We start from the raw sequence: 24,951 nt of genomic DNA on the forward strand, positions 1-24,951 counted from the left end.
TGTAAGTTGATCAGCAATCCTATGAGATCTGCATGCCAATACTATGACATTCACATTTTTTAGATAACAAGAACATTGGACTCATTTTGTCATAAAGATCGCGAAGAAAGTCACAAATCTCATCTAATAAAGAAAAGAACCCAAGCCACACATTGCCGTCAATAAAATCTCTTTTACGTGATCTAATTCTTTCCCCCTTGGATAAATCATAATGAATCGCCATAACTATGATAGGTAAAACCTTTTTGAAACCCAGAAAGAACTTACCAGTAGAACCCATTTCCCATGCATTCGTTAAGTGCTTCCTACATGGTAATTCCAATCAAAACAGACAGAAAAATTTAAGCTACAATAATGATACAAGAATTTTATGCTACTAACATGGGCCCCATATGACTTAAAGAGATGGATGGAAAGAAACAGGGATGAACCAAACCTATTGCTCACCCGCAATAGCAGCTTAAGGTGCAAACAAATTTACGCATTCAAATAATACCTTCACTTTAAACATTCATGTTTAATCTTCAAAGGTAAAGAGGTACTTCAAAAGTACAGAAATAACAAATTAAGGAGTTGCTCTATCAAAATTGCGGAAGTATAATCTGTCATAGAATACTCGTGCATGATATCCATTTAAAAGTTAGGAACAAGTAGCATAATTTCACAGAGTTTTAAGATGTGTAGTATTTGTAGGTACAATAATACATCAGTCTTCTCAGATGCCATTCACACTAGTAAGAGGGATGCCTTCAGAAACTCTCATTGATCCTCACTTAGCTCTCAGAGCTGCAGGAAGTTTCACCGGTAGATTGACTTTCTTGTAGTAGGTGCTTAATCTCATATGCCCACTCCAGGCCTGCACAGTAATGGAGAGGTGGATTGAACCTACTGTCATTTATGTCAGGGGGCAAGAATGCACCATTCTCAACAAGGAACTTGATAGCTTCCCTGTTTCTTTCCTTAGCTGCAGTGTGGAGAGGAGTCCCTGGATTATCAGAACGTACCAATGAGTTGATTATATTTGAAGGTTAAAAAGAAACATTTCACAGGAAAAGGCAATTGTAAACGCCCAAACTACTTTAGAAAGCAGTACTTACAGCCACATGCTCCTTTTGTTCTAGCATCAATGTTCGCACCACGCTCAAGAAGTTCATCCATAATTTTGAGGTGCCCACCTTGTGCAGCCAGATGGAGCGGGGTAACACCATGTGATTTTGGTCCCCAGGCAGGCATATTAACATCCATGCCTTCATCCAAAAGTCTCTTCACCTGAAAAGATAAATCCATCATCGAGCAAATACTAAATGCTGGGCAAACTGATAAAGCTCTATAGGGGTTAAAAGTTTTTACACTTTGGAACCATAAACACTTTAAACCTCATAATATCCTCAATGGAATGCGTTGGATAAATAATCTTGTCAGAAACTATGATATACTAAACTTAGCAGTAGACAGGAGGACAGGGAACTGCATAGCGCCTATTGTCTCGGCAGGTGCCTAAGAGCATGCCAAGCTACCTAACATAACACTCCTCTTTCCACATTTAAGACCAACTGTCATAATATATTTCCTCATTAACTAATACACAAAGAATTAGCTATTTACGATGTAAGCTCTCCCATATATTCAACTAATCATTAATTACCTTATGCTCCATAAAACCTATATCTTTCACCTTAGGGAAATTACGCTCAAAACATGCTTGTAACATCAGGGATACCCTTGAGGTCATCATGTTGCAGTATGGCATGCATGAATCAAACTGAATAGCCAATTAAAAGAGCACTGTCAAGCAGACAATTTTAGAACTTCAAGAGGCAGGAACACCAACCTCCTTGAGGTCTCCCTTGCGAGCACCAATGTGAAGCAGGGTCCAGCCTCTGTCGTCCCTATCGCTGGACCGGCGCCTGAACGATCGCCTGTTAAGAACATAGCGCTGCGGCTGACCCTCCTGGTCTTCCGGCATATCTCACCAGATCAAGAATAAAGATCACGAAAACAACAATTCCCAAATAGAAAACCGGCCAAAAGAAAGGATCACACGAACTGTAAAGAAAAAGATGTAATCTTTACATAGTACCTCAAACTTCCGCCAAAACAAAGAAAAAAAAAAAACCCCCCAGAGAAATCAAATTAGCGGGAGGCCGTGTAGTTGCCCATGCCGAAGGGAGCGAAGGGATTCAATCCAGGGCCGAAGACGCGGAGGTTACCAACGACAGAAGCGAGCATAGGAGAAGGAGAGAGGTACATAGTGGAAGGCGCAAATTGATCTGAGAATGAAAGAAAGAACCCCTAGAAATCGCGACGGAGGGGTGAAGGGTAAAGGGTAAAGGGAGAAGAGGAAATCGAGTAGGAATGGAGCTCAAAGGAAGCGAATAGAAGGCGAGGGTATTAGGAGGGATTAAGACAGGATCATTGAGGCAGGCAAATCGAGCGAGACGCGAAACCCTAATCTATAGCTAGCTTCTGGCGCAGGAGGAGAGCTCGTTCGCACGCTCGACTTTTTACCTCTTGTCGTCTGCCGTGGGACAATCGTTCCGTGTAAGGCTAGAATAAATGCGATTTAGGAGTTTCTCTTTTGACGTTTATACCCCCCTCTAAAGCTTCTTATTGCCATACTTACCCCTCTAAAAAAATTTTAATCATAATATTAGAATAATTAATAATTATTTTCTTTAATTTATCTAAATATATGTCAATTTTCAGAAAAAAAACCATTTAATTTTCTAATAGTCAAAGCTTATCTATTATCAAATTACAATTCGAGTCTTTTTTTATTGATTTAGTCTTAACAGATCTTAAAAAAATTATTGTGTTGTAAAAATAACGTCGTGTATCACATATATAATTTATACACATTACTTATGCAAAATATATACTCTAAATTTTTAATAATACACGTATTAAGATTTTTTTTAAAAAAATATCACGCATCATCTATGTAATATATATGCATCGCATGTGCAAAATATATACTATAATTTTTAACAATATGTATAATCGAGATTTAAAAAATAGCATCACTTATATAAATGTACGTTTTAGTTTTTAACAATATGCGCATCAAGATAAAATAGTTAACTTATATTAGAAAAAAATAAATTAGTCTAAGTAAAAAAATAAAAAAATTTACAATTCAATAATAGAGTAGCATATTTTTGCCAATTAAAAAACTAAAACTTTTTTCTGCAAATCACCCATAAAATATTATAGAAGATATTATTAATTAAATTTTAAATAGCAAAAGTATGATAAAAACACACATATTTAATATATTTATTATATCTTTATTATTTAAATTTATTTTTAATGCATGTAAGATTAGAGACACGTAGAGTAAAATGTTTCCTTTGGTTCTTTTATTAATTGCACTCCACAGGTTATGTTGCACGTTTTTCCAAGAGGAAAGAATAGGTCACGGCTTCAAACGAAGAGATACTCTTTCCTATAATCGAGTATAAGGCTCAACAAACATCATAGCTTGAACACAGCTGCTATGGAAATGATAAAAAGGAGTTGCAACAACATAGTATGATTCATTAGGAAGTGAGGTAGACAACTCCATGGTTATAGGCTACACAGGTGCTATACATGGAAATAAACCTACATGAGATAATCTGATAACAGACGCCTGTTGAACATCTTGGCAAGATCAACAGGGTGTAAGACAAAGCAAATAGCACAAAAGTTGCCGAGTACTGAACTAATCAGGTAAAGCAGTTCCTCTTTCCAAATTGTTCTTGATCTCCAGAGTGTACTTGCCAAAGGCCCTCTCAATCTTCTTGTTGAAGTGTTCATTCCTGTCATTGATAGAATCGATGTCCTTCTCCTCATGGAACTTGCGCCTCCTGCTAAACGATTTCCGATTTGCTTCCCTATCTTTAAGCTCCTTTACCATTCTGTCAATATTTTCCTCAGGGACCTTTGATACCTACATAGCAACAGATGGTAGTGTAAATTTCTGTCCTATATTTCTAAAGATCCAACAAAAAGTTGATCAAGTTTAACTGTATGAAGATGTGTACCTTCCCATACTGAAGGCTAGAAGCATCACGATAGAACTCCGGATCAGCTTCCTTTGCTTTATTGTATGCCTCCATGTCAATCTCCATGTTCTTAGTACGCTTTTTATAGGCATTATAAAGTGTTTTCTGATTGAAAACTGCCAAAGAGAAAAACAAAGTGGTCAGATATAACTGTAGTGCAAAACATATGAAAGAGATTAATTTAGGCAATTGCATAGTACATCCCTAAATATAGATTGAATATCAGAGCAAATGCTTAGTCCAGCTTACTAGACCAAAAAGAACTTAGGCAAGGTGTGATTTCAAATACGGCAAAAAATAAAAAGGAAATGCTATATTTATTCTTGTCTATTCAAAGTTCACGTTACAATTTTAAGTTCACCAACACTTAACCAAAGCCCTCTTTGGAGCATAGTTTTTTCTTTTAATCTGATCCAACTTTTCACCAGGTTGACCAACTTCTGACTAAATTATCCAGAAGAAGAGAATGCAACTAGACAGAAATATCTGCTAACCCTGGTAAAAAAACAGCCAGTTAAAATTATCTCAAGTCAGGTTGAGTTTCCCTGGCTTGCTGTGAATCAAATCTAAAAGATCATTAGGTTCATTGGGAAAGATTCTGCACCTGCCATCATTCAAAATCATGTAGCACAACAAACTAATCACTACTGGCAAAAGGAAAAACATTAAGTAATTCAATGATCGATATCTAATTCCTTAGGTATAATTACTTACAACCTGGTTCGCAAAGGGGGAATTGGCTACTTCACATTTAATCAGATTTCCAACCAGTACATGCTCCCATTTCAATTGCATCTAAAGATGTGCACAAAATGGCCAATCCAAAAGAAAAGGAAAGAAAAGAAGACAGATGAAAAAAAAACTCCTATCATAAAAAACTAACAGACAACTGTTAAGTGTTGATAAGTAGCACCATTGCCTTTATGGTTGCATGCTTTACCTGACTAAGAACCACAGTGGCATCTCTCGCACCATCATATTAAGATGTTACCTCACTGAGGTCTTGCTAGAACATAGATATCCAAAAAAATCCTGAATTCTTATTTATATTCTTCCTCACTTCATTACAGTGAGCATATTATGCTCAGCAAATTGAATGTCCAAAAGAGTAGCAATGATCTATTACTAGTCATTTTTATCAGATAGGAAACATCAGATAATATATTTAATCAGACAGCACTCAAAAATTTTCAGCAATGTTCTAAAACGCGACCAGAATGTGCATGCAGTCAAGGGACTACATAGCACATATGCAAGATATGGATACAAATGCCGATGCCTTGATATGTAATAGTACCTAAATTGACAAATATATATAAATCAAGTTGAAAATCGGAAAAAGTAAAAGACAGTGAAGAGAAATATGGAACATAGACACTTCACAATGACTTGTTACGTACATTTAGAAATAGTTGTAGTTAATATATATGGACACACAAAGGCTCCAATAAGTCCATTATGTGTCCAATGCGGGTTACCATACATGGGGTGGCACAGATACCACAAACGAATATGCAGCCACCTATGCAAGCACATAAATCGCTTTTTAGAACATTGAATTTCAGTAATTCTAGAATAAACATAAACTTCGCACTAATGAAAAGTCTAATGAAGCAATAGAACCAATACTATTTAACAGCTAATAAACCTTGGTGTGCTCTGCATGTGAATGCAGTTAAAATTAGTGAAGAATAAAACTTTTTGTGCTTACCATCCCAGCCATATGGTGCAGGATCCTTTTCCCACTTTTTATACTTTACTTCAGCCGACTCTTGCGTATCAAGCATATAGGCCTTTGACATATCCAAACCATTTGAATCAAGAAGTTTACCAATTTTCTTCTTCCGTTCTTCTAGCCATTTCTGTTTTGAAATGCCCCTTGATTCAGATGGACCCTCCATCTTCTTTTTTTCTGCAACCATAGCCATTTGATTGGCTTTTCTTGCTTCATTCTGCACATAAATAGAAGTGAGTGAAGTCAGTGAACTATATATCCAAAGCATACATATACTAACTCAAAGTGAGAATGCATGTGGAGAGTGGGGAAATAACCAATTTAAGCCTCAGCTCAAATAGCTTTTTCTGCTTTTCATTTAGATGAGGATAGCCAGCTTCAGCATCGTCCTGCACATGCTGTCCATTAGCACTATCATCTTCTTCTGCTTGACATTGTCTTTCTTCAGGAGGGAGTTCAACATGATCAGAGTCATGAAAAGAAGAAGAACCATCGGCATTTTGCTCACCTGAGATGATTTGTATCATCGGAAGCATTACTATGTATGATGAAAAACTATCTTACAAGAAATTTTTTATAAATTTCACAATATATGCCTAGGGTTGTCAAAATAATCAAGAATATATATATATTTCACAATATAAGGCTCGAAATATATATATATATATATATATATATATATATATATTCTTGGTTGCTTGTAATTTTCTGATATAATTATCTTTGTTGCTTGTAATTTATATTTTGGTTACTTATAGTTTTCTAACACAATTACCTTTATAATTGAATTAGATTTTCTTTCAAGTTTAATTCAAGCTTAAATCAATTCAAACTTGCTTAGGCTCAAAAATAGCTTGAATTGATAAAACTTAAAATTACTAATTGGGCAGCTCGTTTACACCCCTAACTGTGCCAACATTATGTGAAGTTCTTATCAGCTTCAGGGTCACAGAAAATCAATAAGGGAAAATTGATGGTGAGTTTCAAGAAACCTCTCCCTAAAAAATGAGGCGGGTATAAGTTCCATCAAAAAGCTTTCTACTTAGTCACAAGAACTATTCATAAAAAAGGCTCAAATACATTCCCTAAACAATCAATGTGACTGATATGGAAAAGCAAGAATAAATCAAATGTACCAAAGTCCAAAAAAATCAAAGAGGACAATATTGATACAACAGGAAGATTGAATTATTTATGATATCTAGCAAAGAAGAATAATGAAAGATGGTAGGCTTAAAGGCAACTTCTTTCTGGCCAAAATTGAGGCAGATCAGTTCCTAATGGGAGATATTTCAAGCCATTTACAATCTAGTGTTAAACTATCTCTTTATGGTCCATTGTGGTTCCAGCACCTGTTCTCACTCTAGGAAATGGAGGAACCAAACAATGAGTGCACCTAGAAGATTGATTCATGTTTGATCAAATTATCAGTATCACTTAGCTTAATCTCTTGACTCTACGGATAGAAGGAAACAACTCGAGACAAATTGGATGCCCAAATTGCAAAATAAGTTGTTGCTGATCTGTCTGTCATAAGACAAATCTACTTTTCCAACGAATCGGCCTTTTTTTAATACACAAAAGAAGGTGTTATATGCATGAAGAGAAAGGAATTTGCGCAACCTCGGTGATCGCAATTAGCAAGCACGTAGAAAATAAACTCCCGGCTACAAAGAGAAAACTAAAAAAAAAACAAGATTCATAAGTAAAAAAATAAATAAGAAGAGAGAATAACGGCAAGAAACCTGAAATATCCTTCTGGATCTGATGCTTTGCATCCGCAATCCTTTTGAAGCAGAATTCGCTGCACTCGTGATAGGGATTGGACGCGTTGATGCAATCGGGATGCACAGTCCTCTCCTCCGGTGGATCCTTCCTCGATAACTCCTCGCTCTCCGCTACAATTTTGATGAAGTACGAACAGTAGGATGCAATCAGGCACCAAAGACTAATTCTTTTTTTTTCCCCTCCAGTAAAAACCAAGGATCCTGGTATAACCCTCAAATAAATCGAAAGAAGTGAAAGAGAATGGGGAGAAACCTAATTTTTGTTTTGCTTCGGCGATCTTTTTCAAGCAGTAGTCGACGCAGTCGTGGTAGGGATTAGAGGCGTTGATGCAATCCGGATAAACATTTCCTTGCTTCTCCATCCCGTCTTCTGCTGCTGCTTCTACTCTTCTTCGAAACCCTAGCCCTAATAGCTCGGGGCTATGGGCATTGGGAGATGACGACGAGGGAAGGATAAATCCTTTGCTGCGAGACCGGAAACGGGTGGTGAGCGAGTAAGATCCGAATCCAATACGGAAGTAAATATAAAAATAAGGGTAATTACAAATTAAATATCCAAAATTAATAGTAGAAATTTTCATAATGGATATTAAATGTTCGAATTGCCCTTCTTCTTTCATTGAATTTACTGATCATATGATATCACATCCTCCAAACTTACACTAAAATGCATTTTCTCCTTGTCATATCTTTCTCTTATCTCTTTTTTTTTTAAAAATTAAAAAACCTCTCTTTTAGTACATGATTATCGAATGAAATAATTCAATCATCTTAAAAATATTGGTAAGAAATCTATAGTTGATCAAACAACATGATACTTAATATAATACGAAGGTTATGGTAATTTGATGGCTCTATTAACGGCAAGTGAATTTCTCATATTAGTTTAGATCACATAGGAGATAAAGTCGTACTAATAAAATTTTGGCCTCGTTTATTTTAAAAATAAGATCAATTCTATAATAGGTTTTTTTTTTCTTTATTATTCCTAAAATAAGTTCTTTATTCTAGATATAACTATTCATATATTCAATTGTATTTTAAAATAAGGGTATAATAATTACTTTTGATCTAATATAAAATAAAGGAAAAGATAGAAAAAAATATATATGTTTTATTTTTTTGGAAGTTACCATAAATATTATTTGATTTTACATAGGTTAAATAGATATCAAAGATAAATTATATAAATAGTATTTATATTCTTAGAATAAAGTTATTCTAGTATTCAACTATTATTCTAGAAGTAAAAAAAATATAATTACTCTTAGAGTGGATGGGGGCTTAATTTTTGATATCCTACCCTACTTCGAGTGGGTAAGTGTGTCTAGCTTACTATAACAACTCTTCGTCTCAAGAGAAGTACAAAAATTTGCCCCCAATTAATCGATCGAAGGACAACAAAAATGAGCACTTTTCGACCCCAATTAGTTGCCCAGCAATTGGCTAGGCAATTGTACTCTCTAAACACGCAAATTTTGAAAATCCCTCGGCCTTTTAAGCATATATGCACTTGTCTATAACATTCCATTCCTCCAAATACAAGCTGCCTTGTCTCGTAGAATTTTGACTATTCCATTTTCAATAAGTCTTCTTCGCCGGTTGAAGGCCCATAAGTATCTCCCAAACCTCGGATAAGAATGCCAAGTCACTAGGACATACGTCCTAAACCTCCCGGATAAGAGTCCTACTATCATTCACTTAGCCTTATTTGGTTTGAGGTTAAGCCCCAAATTTGATTAGTTAGTCTTATGTTTAGTCTTTATTTTTTGAAGAGCGAACTTGGTTAGATATTAAAAAAAAGATAAAAAAAATATTGAATTACCGAATCAGGTTTGGGATCTCTAAATCAATTCAGAAGGTCTATGAACTTAAAACAAGCAAGAATAAGGTCACTTCTATAAAAAATGTTCTAATTTCTAACACCAGTATTATATATTTTATTATTTAGTTGAATACTTAATAATATAAGAAGTAAATAATTATATTTAATGTGACATAAAATTAATATTAAAGTAATAAAGAATAGTAAATTTGTATTGAGAATCGATAATATTTTAAATCAAATAACGAAAATACCCTTAATTAGATTAAAGTAGTAGTAGTAATTAGATATTATCTAATCTAGGATTAAAATTATAATTTTAGATTATTATTAAATTAATTTTTAAAATTTGTATGAAATAAGAAGAGAAAATGATATATTAGTATACCAAAAAAGAGTTAAGTTAATTGTTTAATTATTAAGCCATAATAAATAAAGAGACTTATTTTTTTAAAAAATTATTTTTATTTCTCAAGTGAATTTGGCTTAGCATTCTTCCTGTCATCATTTATCTTTCACTGCATAGGTAGACATGATCATCGAGCGGGCCGGGCCGAGTTCGGGCCGGGCTTTTCGGGCCAACCGGGCTTAAGTATTTGTTTATGGCCCGACCCACCAATCACTCGGGCCGGGCCGGGTTTGGGCCGGGCTAGAATAGTCTAGCCCGTTACCGCCCGTTGGCCCGTGAGAGATCGGGCTAACCGGTCGGGCCGAGCCGGCCCGACCCACCAATCACTCGGCCCAACCCATATTTTAGCTATTTTTAGAATTTTTTTAACTATTAGCTTATTTTAAAAAATATATATTTATATTCCTCCATTTAAAAAAATTTAAAAAAAATTAAAATTTTTTAAATGTGTGCTTAAAATAATGCAAAACGGTATAATACCAAAATATTTTTACTGTAGCAGTGGTAAATTACTATAGCAGAAGGGCAAAGTACAGACGGGCGAGCTTAGTTGCGGGCCAAACGGGCGAGCTTTCGGGCCAGGTTGGGCGGGCAAAGAGCTGGCCCGTGCCGCCCATAGGTAGTTCGGGCTCGGGCCGGGCCGAGCCTAAACCAGGTCCGGGCCGGGCACGGGCGGGCTGGGCCATTTGATCATGTCTAGTCATGCCTATGCTGAACTCAAGAGTATTTTTTATTTTTTATTTTTTTAAGGGGAAAGGATACACATTCACACATATTAATCAGAACTCAAGAGTAGATCATCTGCTATCTCCGATTACATCGTATACTTGGCAGCAGATAATTAGCTGTAAGAACGGCTAATTATCTGCATAGGCATGACATAAAGGAGACACATATATAATATTTTTTATTTTTTTATTTTTTTAAGGGGAAAGGATACACATTCACACATATTAATCAGAACTCAAGAGTAGATCATCTGCTATCTCCGATTACATCGTATACTTGGCAGCAGATAATTAGCTGTAAGAACGGCTAATTATCTGCATAGGCATGACATAAAGGAGACACATATATAATATTTTTTATTTTTTTATTTTTTTAAGGGGAAAGGATACACATTCACACATATTAATCAGAACTCAAGAGTAGATCATCTGCTATCTCCGATTACATCGTATACTTGGCAGCAGATAATTAGCTGTAAGAACGGCTACACAAAATTCCTACACTAGGGGTCTGCAGAGAATCCGTCCCACAAACAAACAAAACTAGCCGTTTATCACACATTCCGCTCCAATCCCGAGTCCCGACTCTCTCAACGTATCCCACATGGCTTCGCCTTTTTCCTACCTCTCCTCGCCGGAAAGCGACGACTCTGCCGTCGACGCCATAATCTCCGAAGCCACCGATCTCTGCGCTCTCGAGCACATCGCATCTCTTAACACCTCCCACCTCTCCGACTCCTCTCTTCTACCTGCTGACCTCGATGCCCGGTTCCGAAAGCTCAAATCTTTTCCAGTCGCCAAACCCCACTCCCAGCCCACTCCGAAACGCCTCGATCATGAGAAGGAGAACGTACCCAGAACTGTGGATCCGAGCGAGAGCATACCAAAGTCACCAATTGATGCGAACAAACCAGAAGTCCCAATCCCGAGCCAAGAGAGTGGTGAGGCTGGGAGGTTCTCGCAAGAAAAAAGAGACGCCTTTAAGGGTTTGGAACGAAAATTAGGGTCTGGGTTTTCCCCATCACCTTCTAAGTCGCATTGTTCGCGAAGAGATTCTCCTTCGCCACCACGGCAAGCTTGCTGCTTTGGATTCTCGCCGAAGAAGACGCAGAAGAATAGTAAAGCGAAGAAAGGTGGAGTCTTTGGGCTGGATTTGGATATTGGTGATTGGGGCGACAGTGATAAGGTTCTCTCTGAACTAAAGCAGCAGCGGCAAAAGCTGAAGAAGGCATTGAAAGAGCAAGAGAGAGTGAGGAAGGAGGCAGCCCAGATTGTGAAACAAGCAAAGCAAACGTCGGCAAGGATGAATGCACCTGCACTTGATGATTGGATGAGCGATGACGAAGAGTTCAAGTGATTGGCTCGGCAACTTCCCATAGTAATCACTTTTCCTTCTCTTTTTTTCCTAAACTTAAGAGTAAGTATGAAACAGAACAATATATTTTGATGACACTTTCATATGATGAGCAATGAGACAATCGAGATTAAAGGGTAAAGTTTACAATATATTGCTCATAAATTTTGCCTAAAATGTTCTCCCCTCTCTTCCAATTTTTGATTCTTGCTAAGCTGGTATATTCATTGATGAAGATAAAGAAAGAGTTCCAGTTGGGCATGTAACTTATCATAAACGGCAGGTTCTGAATAGATAAAATTACTGAATTCAATATATGCGGTGAAACATATTTGTAGTAAATAAATGTGCTAAAGGCGTGGCATTCTCTGAGGGTTTGCAAATCCAACAAGTTTCCAGCATATATTTTTTATCTGGATTCAGTTCTTCTGATTCACGATTTCCCTTGATTGATGGGTGCAACTACTGATGACATTACGAGAATCCTGACTCTTTCACAAAGGAAGTTTCTTACCAAAAACACGCGGGCAGATCATCTGTTGCAAATCATTCTCTTTTTGTTGTTGTTGTTGTTGTTGTTGTTGTTGTTGTTATTTTTCATAGAATGAGGTCGTTGTCTGAGCTCCACATTCATAATTCATAACACATCCAAATTGCAGATTCTGCCTGAAAAATGAAAAGGTACTGGTTGGAGAATGCTCGAACTTACTTTGTTCCGTACTAACCTTTTGATGGGCAGAAGATTGATAAGAACATATTTTCTCTGAGGACATCTTAAAGCCATCAATCTGATAAAAATAGAGATATAATCTGCAACAGACAGAAGAAAAAGAATTAAGTCAAAAGAGTAGGTGATGTGTAGCTGTCAAAGAAATCTGCATATGATGACTTTTCTTGTCACCATCTGCACATTATTGAACTATTAAAGATGCCTTTCTTCACAACCACTAGAATGCTTTCCTCTACATGGTTTCTGTAGAATGTCATTAATGAATCTTTCCTGTTCTATTTCCTCAAGTAAAGATGTCATATACATCTTGCTAGAACGGAAAACACCACTTTTTCTTTTTGATTTTGATTACCTACTTGAAATACAACAAGAAATTAGACAGCTTGTATCATCTGTTTTTAGTCATACCATTTATTTTCTTTCTGCAGAGCGAAAAAAAATATATATTTGTTTCAGCCTTAGTATACTATTGCATAATACAGGACATCTATTTTTGATAATATTAGTTTAAGTCATGTCCTTCTTCCTTTTCCTTCTTGATAAATGATGATTGTAGTTGCTTCAAAGATCTTCTACACGATGAAGATATAATATGATAGAAATACAAGACAAGTTCACTAAAACTAGTAACCCTTGGACCGTTGTAATATTGGCATTACAACCATGTAGTGTGAATTACCTGATTGTATCTGATGTTGTAAAATGCAAAATCTTTATTAGTTAATATCGGGGCACATAAGCACTGATTCATTTGTCATTCAAGGGTTTCATAAGCTAAAATTTATTATAAAAGAACATGTTGTTGATTAATAATGTTAATACTTCTGTGAATCGACCAAATACTGTTATTTACCAGGTCACCTAGTATGTCCATGCATAGTCTTTTTTTCAGGGGTAATTACCACTTGTAGCCTTTTAGGAGCATACACCATTGATTCTTGTAAAATCATGAAATACCTCTTGTTGTCATTTCCTTTTGCCTCTTTGCAGATTAAGGCAACAGATTTCCCATTCTGCAATGCTAATTTGAGACCACTGATTTCCTTTTTGTTATTTTGTTTGACTAGTGAAGATAAAGAAGCTTGCCAACTTGCATCATCTGATGCTGGTAGTCATGTTATTTTTCAATTCACAAAAATGTACAGTGGTTTGCAGTCAAAAGATTCCCTACAAAGGTAGCAGCACATTCATATTATTGCCTTGTGTTTTTATCTTCTTTTTATCAAGATTCGTTGACAGGAGATGTCCATAAATATCCGGCATGATAATTATGATCAATACCAATACTGAGACTGAAGATATAAGTAGAACAACATATCTTTGCATGCCCTGTATTTGGTGCTCTCTTTTATACTATGAAACAATGTGTAAGTTTTATATTGACATGCATATCATTATGCAAAATTGCAATACTAGCATTAGCATAAGGAGCATGGCTTATCTGATGCGAAGTTTTGTTCCTCCTCTGAGGACAGAACAATATTTAATTAACTCTTATTGTACTGCCCAAACAAAGACCAGTTCATTATCAAGGCAATTGGAATTTTAGTTATGTTAAGCAATAGCTGAAAAACATGCTTGATGATTTACAGATAGTTTTAAAAGAAAGTGAATATTATGTAGTAAATGTTGCCACTGAGGTTCATGATACAATGAGAAGATAATATGCTATTTTTGGTTCCAAACTGTCACACAAACTTATCTGATGAGATATACATGAATTAACTCATATAATATGCAATATTTACATAGCTTAACCTTGTTAGCTCACATGGAATTCACTGAAGGGTCGTAATGGATTATACCCACCTGTCAGCTTATCCAGAAATTCTGGATATGAGTTAGTTTTTGGCAGCAACAGAGTAACACTTCAGGTAAAGCAGAAGTAAGACACTAGTCTAGATTGCATCATTTTCCAAATGCTAGTTCTTTTAAGGACTTCATCGGTGAATTGTATCCATAGGCTATAGTATCTCTCCAAAGTGCTACTCCTGAAAGAAAGCAAAGTATTTACTTTTTCTTCTGACATTCAGTAATCAGTAGCTATCACATTGTTAAAACTGTGGTATATTTATTATGAGATAAAATGAAGACGAATTGCAGACTCTGATGCATAACAAACTCAAAAATAGCAGATTCATGTCGGATTTAGAAGAATGCCACATTTCATGTGGTCAAATTGGAATAGGCTGTTGATTTTCCAACTGTTCCGTGATTAAAGATATACTCTAGTTCATCACATCATAGAAATAAGGTCTTAATCCAGAAAATGAGATAACTGAGCCATGCAGCAAATAACAAATCTAACAAACATTATGAGGAAAACACATTTAGTAATATCAAAAGGAAGAAGAGAGAACCTATCCACAGAAACAAGCCAAGTGTTGCTGTCAAGAAAAAGTCCCGCCGAATACTGTTGAAACTGTAAGGATATTGCATTCCTTTAGATCTTGTAAAACAAACAGTCTACTATAGAGTTCAAAGAAAAGTTCTCGGTAGGCAAGAAACTTACAAGGACATGCAAGCCAGATTTCCCCATCCATGAAGGATTGATGCCCAAGATGCACCAGTGAACCTGGAGGTGGATAACAGGACATATGAAACAATGTTAAATTGGACAATTGCTAAGGATGAGATTTGTTCTGCAGAGGAAAACAGATGGTACAATCCTTCAGAGACAGATAAGCAAATAACAAGGAAAATATACGAAACATCAATTTACTCTAAGATCACTACTTCACGCGATGGATCACACATCTTTCCCCAGAGAGTCTAGACTATGTTAAATTTGTTGCTTCGTTCTTATACGACATGAGCTCCTACCCAGACCATGAAGTTTTACTAAATTCACTGTGTCATGATAAGAATATCCAAGTAAAATGAAAGTTTGAGTAAAAATAGACCAAAGATATTCTTGTATTTTGATGATATGAAACTGACTAGGAAAGACAAAATCAAATTTTTAGGTGTTCGCAACTGCTAAATGGTGACAGAATATACAATGATCACATACCACATTAGATCACGGATGAACAAAGCACGGGGGATCATAAGACCATTTCCAATCATGCCCAACAATATTGTGAGAGCCGACAAGCCTTTAAGGTTATCTGGATTAAGATAAGTAGTCCACTGAACATGATAACAGCCAAGATATTAGTTCAGGCAGTCAAGAATTATGACGATCTGAGGTCAATCAACCAAAGCCGAGCAGCTTCATACCATCTGTGCAATGGGCATCCACATGAACAAGAGCGTTGCAGTCCATCCAGATATGGACCTTACAAATCTCACCTTTTCCTCAGCAAGCTTCCCCGTTCGTGCCTGCATGTCTCAGTGACTGCAGAATCAAGAGTTGCTCATGAACAAAATACCATCAAATAGAAGTCTAACTATACAAGGACTGTTCGCCGAATCTCGGAAAAAGAGTGCTACAAATGCGTCAAAGACACTCTTTCGCTGCGTCCAAGTTCTTCGATCATTATCTCTTTTAATGCAGCGAGTGTTAAATTTTGAGATATTTGAGTAAACTAAGAAACAGCGAGAATAGCCAAATGACCAAATACATGTCAGAGCATACACAGATATGATAAGTCCTCTTGTTATCTATCTATACATCAGAATGTAAAATGTTTGTCTTGTGACCAAGTCCCTTCTAAAATGATACAATATCATTATTCAGCAATCTGGGCATATGATCAACCAAAATTTCAGCAGAAATCTAAATCGAAGTATATATAGAAAACATACCAAGAGAACGACGGAAACTGCCATGATGCAAGAGAGAATTCCAGGCATAACACTGTTTGGGATGAAGGGGACAAACGTCGACCACATCACCTGCAGTATTGTTGTCCCAATTATCAAAACCATCAGTCTCCGGCGACAAATTAAATCCAAAAATATCTCCTCCATAGCTCTTAATTACCTGAGGAAGAACAGAGAGACCAGAGATGGTGATGAAGTCCTCCCAAAGAAGCCAGACTCCACTTTCAATCCGACCAAAATAATTCAAAAAATTCAACACGAGCCCCAACGCCACGACGGCCGATATCGCCGAGAAGAAGGGCAAGGGCACGGCGCCGGCCACCGCCAGCTGCGCGATCACCACGTAGATCGAGACGACCCCGAGCGTCTGAACCACGATCGCCTCCGTCTCCTTCTTCTTGGCGAAGTATGACAGCAGAGTCATGTTACCGAGAAGTCCCGTAAGCATTCCCTGGAAACAAAATTTATTCGTTCCAAGTTCCAAATATTGACACCTCTAATCAAGAAAGGATCCAATTCAAGGGGTTTGTTTTAAGGGTCGCTTACGAGCCAGGGGACGGCGAAGAGGGCGGCCTTGTCGCCGGCGAGGAGGTTTCGGGAGTTGAGGAGGATCTGAGGGAGCTGGATGAGGAGGAAGGGGATGTTGGAAGCGCCGGCGAAGCGGGCGGTCGCCGAGTCCCATCTCCGGAATTCCGAGGACTGGGAAGTCAGAGACTAATATAAAGTTGCCGAGAAAAAGGTGCGACCTCCCTCTGAAGGAAATGGGGTTGGGGGGTTACCTCGTCGGAGGGTGCGCGGAGAGAGGCGGACGGTGGCTGGGAGCGGCGGCGGAGGCGGAGGCGGAGGACTCGGCGAGTGGGATTATAATAGAGATGAGGAAAGGGAGAGGGAGAGGGAGGGAAGAGGAGGAGGTGATGAAGAACTGGGGAGGTCGCCGGCGGCGCCGAGTATGAATACTTCATGGCTATTGGGAGGGAGGGAGGAGAGTGTTCGATATGGCCGAGTCAGGATATGCCATGTGGCAACGAATATCTACGCGGTGGAACCAGTGCGATGTTGTGGACGAATTGAACGGCGCCACGCGAGAGGGTCAAATATGGGAGTCGATAAATGAGTGGGAGCTACTGTAATGTCTGCACTTGTGGTCGCCATGAAGGTGGATAAAGGTGTGGTTCTGGTTCTCTTTCTCTCTTCTTTTCTCTCAAGTCCAATCCGATAACCCATTTGGCTCCAAAACTGTGGCAAAGAACGTCAACCTCTTCCGCCTCGATATTCGTAAACTGACGACGTGAAGGCGTGCGAGCCGTTAAAGAGATGGACTGGGGTCACACACGCACACACACACACACTTCCTCCTCTTTGTTTGTTTGTTAAATCGTTTGGTTGGTTGGTTGGGGTGTGTTCGCATGGAGTCACTCGGACCACTCGACGCGTGCTTAATATCTCCTCCAACCAATGGCCTCCCTCTCTCCCATATCCTATTCTTCTCACACTACCCAATAATAAAAACAATAATAATAATAATATAGTACTAAAAGGCCTTCCGCTTGGTTTTCACCGCCTCTCTCTCTCTCTACTTTGCCGCTCCAACCAACGGCCTACCCACAGCTTCCCAGGTACGCATCTTGCAATGCCCCGAAAAAAATTTCCAGCTTTGGATGATCGCAGACATCTACTTTTGGGCTTTACTTGGCATTTGGATCACTAGTTTCTTCTTATTGTCTGTGGTATGGATTGAGATTGGGTTGATGGGTTTTGTTCGCTCACAGTCGCCCATTTCTTGTTTCGTTGATGAATCATGTGGATTGGCTGCTATGTCGAAGTCTTTCCTTGAATGTGTGATTAGATGTATATGATAAAATACTTGTTGTTTTGCTTTCCTGGCCTTCATCCTTTCAAGTTGCCGATTTTGCGATGATTATGTCGATAAGATTTTGATTAGAAGACCACGACAGTTGGGTCCGTTCAATTTTGCATCACTTGTTCTACCAGTTGGGAAGAGCACAATCTAGATCGGCCTTGTGTTGTTCAGACATCTTATATTTATTGTCCGCCTCTTAAAATTTCTCTTTTCTTCTTCAATTGAAGTTAGACACTGGCTTGTTATATCTTTTGCCACCCAAAATTGTTCCTTGCTTCTGTGATTACTTTCTCTATGTCTGGTGTCCAGAGGCAGTCTTGCTTCATCTCATGTTCTCTTTTAGTGCAGGACCTTTCCATCACTCTAAAGTCCAAAGTGATTAAGTCTAGGCTGTTGACTTTTGCAAAATTTATTATCTCCATTCTTATCCCTTTTAATATTTCTCATTGTTTTTTCCTAAACTCGCGATTAAAATGCCATTTAATTCTTCTTCTTTTTTTGTGCAAGAAGGTATCTTGATCTGTCTCCTTTTATCTTATTAGCAGAAGCTCAATATATGGTGGTCGGAAGAATCACATGAAGAGAATCTAAAGGCATATGATTTTGTTACTTATAAATGTTCTACGTTTTATATTAAATTTTAAATGACATGGTTGGCATCAACATACTCCCTGACATCATTTAACAATTTTGCACAGACATAAGAAGCTGGATGATGGCTACAGCTGCAGTTGTCGGGCTAAGAACAGGAAAGAGGCTTTTAAACACTTCATTTTATCCATCTGACCTTGCCGATAAACTGTTTGCCGTCCCAGATCATGGATCATTGCAATTTTCAGCATCCTCAGCTAAGAGCATTGTGTTTGCACAAAAATCTTCTCATTTTGGTGCAAATTCTTCTTCACACAGACACACACAAGCTATTAAGGCACTTACAGAGCATCTGCATACTGCTGCTACATCAACTACTCATGACTGGTCTCCCAGGCCAGACCTGTTGCATGATGGTGATTCTGATCTCGAGTCTTCTATAGAGGTCCTATTCTTGTTGCAGAAGTCTATGCTGGAAAAGCAATGGAAACTTCCATTTGATCGGATTGAGACAGTGCTTGCACCAGAAGAAAGCAGTAGGAAGGTTGGAATAGCTCGTTCCGGGATTTCTGCCAGGCAAAGGAGAACATATACTAGGAGGAAATTTTTTGCTGCAACTTTAAATAGAGGAAAGCCGTTGCGTACCACTGTAAGCCCTGACTTGCTACAAGCCCGTAATAGAGGCTACATTAGGGGTGCAGTAAGTGAAGACTTGCTTACTCATGCTGAAGTTGTACATTTATCAAAGAAAATAAAGGCTGGTCTTTTGCTAGAGGAGCACAGATCAAAGTAAGTAATTATTGTATTACAATGCTGAAATATAAACACACATTCTGCTACTTTTTTGGTGATCAATAGAGCTCAAACATAGATAATAACACTAGACAATGTAGTTAAAAGATTATCAACAATTACGTAGCTGATTTTCACTCAAATATTATTATGGTATCAAATCTTGTACAATTGATTCTGTAAGTTACCTTGCAAGAGTAAAGCATCCTACTCAAAGTCAAGAAAGATTTCAAAAACCGGAATCTGTGCCCCTTGGAAATAAAAGTTCTCATTTCACTATTTCATCATGGCAACATGACTTGGCATTTATTAATTCTCTAGCTTCCAAAATGATGGCTATGACATACTTTTAACAATTTATTGCTACTGTTTGTTATTATGTAAAGGTAGAAGCTGGACTCATTAGAAAATAGTAAATTTTAACCTATCATTGTCTAGTATCTATCCTTTAAGGGCATTTTGAATTCTCTATATGGAAAATTGCAGAGAGTTTCCTATACTTATGAAAGGCAGATCATTGATGCGGTCCTTTAAGTACCTTGCTCTACACATTGGCTTCATATAAGAAGAACTACTAGTTTATTAGGCATTCCGTTTGCTGTTATAAGCTAATTATTTCTGTTTGACACATTTGATGATGAAACAGACTTAAAGAAAAACTGGGAACGGAACCCTCGGACAAACAACTGGCATTTTCACTGAGGATATCACATGCTGAACTGCGCTCAAGGTTGTTTGAATGTTCTCTGGCAAGGGAGAAGCTAGCAATGAGTAATGTTCGTTTAGTCATATCTATTGCCCAAAAGTATGATAACTTGGGAGCTGAGATGGCTGATCTTATTCAGGTACTCCTAATTTTACTGATTTATTTCTTCTTTCTCATTTTATATTATTGATGTACACTCATGAGTAATTATCTTCTCCACTTGAGTCCTACTGCCACATATTCTTGTACTATTTTAATTTTGCATTTCTTTAAATGTGTCTTTATCTTGTAGGGTGGTCTGATTGGTCTTCTTCGTGGGATAGAAAAGTTTGATTCTTCCAAAGGCTTCAGAATTTCTACTTATGTATACTGGTGGATACGTCAGGTGAGTCTTGACAGACTTTGCTAATTGACATTGTATTCCACATAGCTACTTCAGACAATGGTTGCTAAATAGACCACTATATTCCGAAAAATAGTTACTAAGTTTCCACATCTAGTTTCTGGATGACAGTGTTTACATAATTACTAGCTTGTTAGATGATTATAAATAATTGTTATTGATCTCTATTATATAACCTACTTTCCATAAAATCCTTTGATATTTGGTGATTCCTTGAAAAGTAGCCCACCCTCCATAACTATGATAATTTATCGGTGGGTACTTGTTCATAAAGATATATCCATAACTTGATAAAATTTCCTCAATTTCCAGCCTTTGGCATCCTTAGCCACCGCCTGGCTCTATGTGGGTCCGCATATATTATCAATAGTTCCTCAGAATTTAGCAAGATATCACCTTCATGCTAAGATTTAAGCCTTTCATTTCCCACTACATTTATGTGAAGCAAATATTTGCAATTTTGTATCTCATAAAATGATAAAATCATTTCTTGTGTCTTTTTGTCTCTTCTGAAAGCAGAAATTTCACAATATGATCCATCACTTTTCTGGTTAATTGCAGAAAAAGATCCATCTTTCCCACAGAATGTAATGCAGCTTAAAGGAACAACAATGAGATCTAATCAACTAGTAATTTGCCTAATAAATGTGAACTGAATAAGAGAAAACAACCATACCAAATTCATTCTTATATCTGGAGATTAAGGTAGAATTGGTTTAGCCAAACTCTCACATAGACATTGCCCAAGATTGTACATAGCGATCTAATGCATTTTAGAAAATCCATGCGTTTGATAAAGTATTGAATTGTCATGCAACATCCAGCAAGAAGAAAAAGCTTACTTTGTAGATGGTCCTCTGTCCTGGATTGTACTATTTCCCCAGAATTTTCTGGAGTGTACTATTTTCCTAGAACTTCCTGAATGACCAATCCCCCTACTGGTCCATTTAAAATCTTCTACAAACCTTAACCAGTCTCATTCTCTTCTTTGTTTCCAATAGTTACACCTAAAGTTCCTCTATTGTGTAACCATCTTTAGTAGTGTGATTTTTATATTCTGTACAGAATCTTGAACAGTATAATACTCCAAACTTTTCCTTTTCTTCATGAAAAACATCTTATTTAATGGTACTTGTTTGTTTCTAGGGTGTTTCGCGAGCATTGGTTGAGAATTCAAGAACTCTCCGACTACCTACACATTTGCATGAAAGGTTAAGCTCAATACGCAATGCAAAGATTAGATTGGAAGAGAAAGGAATTACGCCATCAGTAGATGTAAGATGAAGTTCACCACAACTAAAGTTGGTTAAATGCATTGTGATGTTCCATTCCAGTTTTTGAGAACTGATGTTCCTTTTCAGCTATTACTTATGAACTTTGCCACATTAGTTACAGTTTGTTGTGGGAACATATGTCCTGATAAAATTTCAAAAACATTCTTGGTCCAATATAACCAATACTGTGTTGATTTATCTGCATTTCAAGTTCATTGGCTGTTTCAAACTTTCAATTGACCCTTGATAAAGTCTGTTAAAGATGTTTCCTTGCCTGTTACTAACAGGCAGACCTTTTACTTAAGAAGTTATCAGAGTTAGTGTTAGATTGCAATCTCCATAGAACTGAGTAAACAACCAGCAAGATTTGCAATTTTGGCATCTGGAATTATCATTTAATATTGTTTGTATTCATTAGAAATAGTAAGTTGTAATTCATTTTCTTTCATGTCAATTTTTATTAAAGCAACTGAGCAGTGGTGAAACTACACCTCTATTGACGTCTTTCTTAATGGAATGCTTTATTTGATATTGTTCAGAAACTAGCAGAGTCCCTTAATATGTCGCAAAAGAAAGTCCGAAATGCTACAGAGGTACTGCTTTTTAATCTGACTTTCTTGCTGCTCTTCCTGCTTGGGATACTCCTGTAATTCTGTTCTTTCTTTCATTTTCATATAAATGGTCATATCTACAGGCTGTCAATAAGGTGCTTTCCCTTGACCGTGAAGCCTTCCCCTCCCTGAATGGCCTTCCAGGCGAGACCCTTCACAGTGTACGTCTTGCTTTCCCAGTTTTGCGCAAATTTGAAAAATCTTTTCCTACTTTAATTTTATTTCTTTGATATAACCTTGTTTCTTTACTCTATTCTCAGTATATCGCAGATAAGAACCTTGCAAACAACCCCTGGCATGGATTTGAAGAGTGGTCTGTTAAGGTAATTATAGAGTGTGCTTTAGTAGAATGAGAGTTGGCTAGGCCCTACATCCCTTGAAGGACGTTTCTTCTCTGCCCTGTCCTCTCCCTTGGCCAAGAGGGAGACTTTAAATCAAAACCAGGTCTTGGCAAGAACATTGAACATATAAAGTCATCTCACTTTTCATTGGACAAAGAGGCTAGGTCAATGTCCTGTGATCTAGAACATCCATCTATCCTGGGCTTGATGAGTCAAGAGCAGGAGAAGAAGTTGAATGGATTGTCAATCTTACTCATGTTGTTGTCTTCAATTAATCGGCATTCTATTGTTCTAGTTAAAAAAAAATTCATGTTTACTGCTTCCAGAATTATGGTATAATTTTGACATCTCAGAGGCTTCCATGTCACTCATTTCAGGATGAAGTAAACAAACTTCTACTTTCAGCACTTAGCAAGCGGGAGAGAGACATCATACGACTCTATCATGGTCTAGACAATGAATGTCACACATGGGAGGATATCAGTAGACAGTAAGTAATATATTGGATCCAATTTCCAGAATTTTTCTTGGATTTAGAAGTTCAAGTATAGATCGATAGTGTTCCATTACTTCAATCTTGGCTGTTTACTTCTGCAATCATGATGGCAAGCTGTTCTGTTTTCTTTTTTTCTGAATAGTCCATGGGTCTAATCTGATATTAATGTTAAGTTACTGATGCAATTACTTGTGCAAAACCATTTTTTTCATTGGGAATTTACATGTTCCAGACTTACTAATGCAGACCCATGCTTCTTACAAGAAAAGAAAAAAGAAACTAAGCAAACCGAACAAAGAAACTGACAAACTAAAAGTCCCTGAAGAATTCAAGATTCAAAGCCATCAGTTTCAGTAGAAGTTTAATGATATTGAAAACTGAAATTCATTTTGTGGGCAATACTGAATTATTGATCCCTCTCGTCCTCTTGGCCCCCCGATTCTATTGCCATCTTGGACCGATCTAGTTCTTTCTCCTAAGAAAAATTGTGTGAGTTGATGGTCAAGGTTCTGTTATTTGTTTTTCTCGTTGATGTTGTTCTCTTACGTTTCTTGTTAAATTTTATTAGCTTCTTTGTTGTTGCGGCTGCTAAAACTTGGCTAACTGATTGGCTTGGGAACTTTCCCAAACTTTCAAGAGATATAAATTGACATATATTCTGTAATCTCTGTAGCTGCCAATAAATATCATCTGAGGCAGGAAACAAGTTATTCTTTGTATGCATGTTCCACTTTTAAACTTCAACAAGAAATGATTGTTCTTCACTTGTCCTTTAGAAATAGTGAGATGAGAACAAAATTTTGAACTCTGTTTTTCTTACTGATGTGATTGATGTGAGATCAAGTGTAGCATATATAGAAAGTATTCTCATTCGTACTAACCTGAGCAAAAGTGTGATCTTAATTATGGTTTATGATCTTCAATCTTCATATGTACGGGATAGACTCTGGCAACAAGCTTTGGGTACTCTAATAAAAAGTGTAGGCATACTGATGAACTTAGTTCTGCATTAGCATACACCGTTGTAATCATATACAAAAATAGGCAACTATAGGTTTGCTGATAATGACAAATATTGATCAGGTTTGGTTTGTCAAGAGAGCGAATCCGGCAAGTGGGACTTGTCGCCATGGAGAAACTGAAACATGCAGCAAGGAAAAGAAGATTGAAGGCAATGTTGGTCAAACATTGAAATGCTTGATACTTTATCAGAATTACACACGTTGTATATATATGAGAAAATAGGAAGCATGTCGTTTAAGATTTAATGCTCACCTGAAGATAATTATACATGTAAATGTGTGACAGAGAGATTTTGACCAGAATCTTTATATCTGTAATCATCTCACTTGCAATAAGATATATTATTTATTTTTTTTGGTTTGATGTTGTAAATGTATATTTTTAAAGTGAGGTTGGCTGTTTGTTATGTGCTTGCAAATAAGAATAGATGACCTTATTCTTGTTCTTTGGCTAAGCAAAAAAATCATCTGA

General features: G+C 37.2%; 5 protein-coding genes across 9 annotated transcripts; 2 read left to right on the top strand and 3 right to left on the bottom strand.

Annotated features, from left to right (window-relative positions):
* Positions 1–587: 587 nt before the first annotated feature.
* LOC140800985 (phytochrome-interacting ankyrin-repeat protein 1-like) lies at positions 588–2,536 on the bottom strand. The gene is made up of 3 exons (XM_073155956.1): positions 1,832–2,536; positions 1,098–1,269; positions 588–985 (listed from the first exon to the last, which is right to left on the bottom strand). The coding sequence occupies exons 1-3, from the start codon at positions 1,964–1,966 to the stop codon at positions 774–776; spliced, it is 519 nt and encodes a 172-aa protein (XP_073012057.1). The 5' UTR covers positions 1,967–2,536; the 3' UTR covers positions 588–773.
* Positions 2,537–3,516: 980 nt separating this feature from the next.
* Positions 3,517–8,055, bottom strand: LOC140800727 (uncharacterized). The gene is made up of 6 exons (XM_073155540.1): positions 7,822–8,055; positions 7,527–7,679; positions 6,099–6,289; positions 5,758–5,998; positions 4,026–4,162; positions 3,517–3,931 (listed from the first exon to the last, which is right to left on the bottom strand). The coding sequence occupies exons 1-6, from the start codon at positions 7,928–7,930 to the stop codon at positions 3,704–3,706; spliced, it is 1,059 nt and encodes a 352-aa protein (XP_073011641.1). The 5' UTR covers positions 7,931–8,055; the 3' UTR covers positions 3,517–3,703.
* A 2,656-nt stretch (positions 8,056–10,711) lies between these two features.
* LOC140800700 (uncharacterized) lies at positions 10,712–12,049 on the top strand. The gene has a single exon (XM_073155484.1). It carries the CDS (start codon positions 11,135–11,137, stop codon positions 11,885–11,887), a length of 753 nt encoding a protein of 250 aa, XP_073011585.1. The 5' UTR covers positions 10,712–11,134; the 3' UTR covers positions 11,888–12,049.
* A 119-nt stretch (positions 12,050–12,168) lies between these two features.
* On the bottom strand, positions 12,169–17,488 carry LOC140800699 (maltose excess protein 1-like, chloroplastic). Of its 2 annotated transcripts, XR_012111293.1 has the most exons (10): positions 17,162–17,488; positions 16,929–17,081; positions 16,543–16,833; positions 16,365–16,454; positions 15,837–15,938; positions 15,628–15,746; positions 15,127–15,189; positions 14,975–15,036; positions 14,424–14,605; positions 12,169–12,694 (listed from the first exon to the last, which is right to left on the bottom strand). XR_012111293.1 is itself a non-coding variant. In XM_073155483.1 (9 exons), exons 1-9 carry the CDS (start codon positions 17,342–17,344, stop codon positions 14,523–14,525), a joined length of 1,146 nt encoding a protein of 381 aa, XP_073011584.1. In that variant the 5' UTR covers positions 17,345–17,488; the 3' UTR covers positions 14,211–14,522. The 2 variants fall into 2 exon arrangements, 1 of the variants encoding a protein (XP_073011584.1); XM_073155483.1 differs by lacking the exon at positions 12,169–12,694 and having other exon boundaries at positions 14,211–14,605.
* Positions 17,489–17,865: 377 nt separating this feature from the next.
* LOC140800698 (RNA polymerase sigma factor sigA) lies at positions 17,866–24,852 on the top strand. Of its 4 annotated transcripts, none has more exons than XM_073155478.1 (11): positions 17,893–17,998; positions 18,789–18,836; positions 18,942–19,623; positions 20,273–20,471; positions 20,625–20,717; positions 21,882–22,010; positions 22,549–22,602; positions 22,704–22,781; positions 22,881–22,943; positions 23,339–23,451; positions 24,541–24,852. In XM_073155478.1, the coding sequence occupies exons 3-11, from the start codon at positions 18,956–18,958 to the stop codon at positions 24,647–24,649; spliced, it is 1,506 nt and encodes a 501-aa protein (XP_073011579.1). In that variant the 5' UTR covers positions 17,893–17,998; positions 18,789–18,836; positions 18,942–18,955; the 3' UTR covers positions 24,650–24,852. The 4 variants fall into 4 exon arrangements, with proteins under 4 accessions (XP_073011582.1, XP_073011579.1, XP_073011583.1 ...); XM_073155479.1 differs by having other exon boundaries at positions 17,922–17,998; positions 18,786–18,836; XM_073155481.1 differs by lacking the exon at positions 18,789–18,836 and having other exon boundaries at positions 17,866–17,998.
* Positions 24,853–24,951: the final 99 nt, after the last annotated feature.

Source organism: Typha latifolia, chromosome 14 (genome assembly GCF_019914945.1).
Source record: "Typha latifolia isolate L0001 chromosome 14, TyphaL0001v2, whole genome shotgun sequence".
NCBI lineage: Eukaryota > Viridiplantae > Streptophyta > Magnoliopsida > Poales > Typhaceae > Typha > Typha latifolia.